This window comes from Eurypyga helias, unplaced genomic scaffold (genome assembly GCF_000690775.1).
Source record: "Eurypyga helias isolate BGI_N326 unplaced genomic scaffold, ASM69077v1 scaffold33814, whole genome shotgun sequence".
Taxonomy (NCBI): domain Eukaryota; kingdom Metazoa; phylum Chordata; class Aves; order Eurypygiformes; family Eurypygidae; genus Eurypyga; species Eurypyga helias.
This window is the reverse complement of record NW_010246147.1, coordinates 349-2,348: the sequence shown is the minus strand read 5'-3', so window position 1 is coordinate 2,348 and position 2,000 is coordinate 349. Positions and strand designations below refer to the sequence as shown.

The 2,000-nt window shown below is 49.1% G+C and overlaps 1 protein-coding gene across 1 annotated transcript; it reads left to right on the top strand.

The window, feature by feature from the left end:
* On the top strand, positions 1-1,642 carry LOC104508618 (methyltransferase-like protein 7A). Its single transcript, XM_010150307.1, has 2 exons — positions 1-504; positions 1,406-1,642. The coding sequence occupies exons 1-2, from the start codon at positions 1-3 to the stop codon at positions 1,640-1,642; spliced, it is 741 nt and encodes a 246-aa protein (XP_010148609.1).
* Positions 1,643-2,000: the final 358 nt, after the last annotated feature.

The window sequence follows — 2,000 nt, the reverse complement described above, 5'->3', positions numbered from 1 at the left end:
ATGACAGAGACAACCATCCTCTTCCTCCGGGCCTGCCTGGCGCTGCTTGCCATGCCCATCTACCTGCTATCGTTCCTGGGCATATGGAAGCCTTTCTCTAGGAAGGTATTTTTTCCTTTCTTCTTAGAGAAGCTTTCTGGAATTCACGAAAAGAAAACGAAGAAGCACAAGCAGGAGCTATTTCATAATCTATCTGACTTCTCAAGCCCCTCGGGAGAGCTGAAGCTGCTGGAGATCGGGACCGGCTATGGTACTAACTTCCAGTTCTACCCCCCAGGCTGCAAAGTGACATGCACGGACATAAACCCCAACTTCCAGCAAGGCCTTTTGAGAAGCATCAGCAAGAACCAGCATATCCACTACGAGGGTTTCCTAGTAGCTGCCGGAGAAGACCTGTATCAGGTGCCCAGCGGCTCCGTGGATGCCGTCATCTGCACCTTCGTCCTCTGCTCAGTGCAGAACGTGAACGGCACCCTGAAGGAAGCACTGCGAGTGCTCAGACCAGTGAGTATCGGCATAAACGGGTTTGTTATTACCTTTATCACCTCCTCCAGAGGCGCTGAACCAAAAGAAAAAAAGAAAAAAACCCCTAGTTTTCGAGCTTACAAACCAGACCCAGTTTATTGCCCTCCAACCACTCCGCACTGCCGAGTGGTGCAAGGCAGGAGCAACAGGCTGCTCGGTCTGTCCTGCTCGTAAAAGTCAAGCCCTAAAAATAACGTAAGCGGGTAACTAGAACTGCCACTGACACGGGAATTGCGGTCTATCATTTAAAGCCCAACGAGTTCCTGTGGCGTTGTCCCTCCCCACACAGCAGATTCTCTCAGAGCAAGAAGGTGGGATGCTCTCTCATTAAGACTGAAATGCCTCATTTTAAATAAACTGCTTCAGCCCCTTAGAAGTGGGGCTGGTCCACCTGTGTGACTAAAACAGCCTAATTGAACGCCTTCATCCCCTGCAGTCCACTAATCAAGCTAAAGATTAAAAAAAGCTGGTTTGTTGGGGTATTTTTGCAATAGACTTTCAGCCTTTAAAATGGCATTTTCAAGACAGTCCTCTGGGTTGTCAAAAACTGATGAGTTTGAGTATGATTTATACATTTCTCTTAGTTTCCTTGTAAAAAAACCAGCATGCTAGCAACTGTAGTTGAAACAAAAAGACAACAAAGTATTGCTGTAATAAAAGAGGATCAAGTAAGTTCATCCCTCAAGCTTTTTGAATCTCTGCAAGTTCCCTGCTTACATTAATTCCAGCTGACATCACAAAAAGCAGGGAGGGAAGAGGTGGGAGGATACTGATGAGTGAGCAAACGGCACACGCACTGCCTGTACTGGAGCGGGGGGATGGAGTTCGGGGTAACCCCAGCGCCTACTGCGGCTCTCTAAGACGACTTTGTTTTCCCCAGGGAGGTGCTTTCTATTTCTTAGAGCACGTGGCCGCTGATCATGCCAGCTGGAAGTATTTTTGGCAGCAGATCTTCTACCCGACTTGGAAACTCGTCTTTGACGGATGCTGCCTAACGAGAGAGATATGGAAGAATCTCGAACAGGCCAAATTCTCGGAGCTGAGCTTAAACCACATAAGCATAGCGCTGCCCTGGACACCCATTCAGCCTCACGTGATGGGGTATGCTGTGAAGTAACTCTCACAGCCCGGCCCTTCTCCCCTGCCCCCAGAGAAATTCCCTGGCATAACGCGAACACTGCGGCATAGGCTAATCCAGACATCCAAATCTAGGTAACACAGTGAAGGACTTTAATTAAAGTTTCTCATTCAAGCATCAAACGAGAAGAGGGTCAATTTTCTGAACATCTCTGAGGCCTTTGTGCTGCTGACCAGGCCTCACCGGCCGCCAGCGCAGCCCACGGGGGGTCCCAGGAGGCTGCAGGAAGATGCAAAACAGCCCAGCAGGCAGGGAAAAAAAGATATTAAGGGATTTTCTGCCAACGGGTGGTTAACTCTGGGAAGGAATTCCATCAGGTGTTCCCCACGCGGGGAAG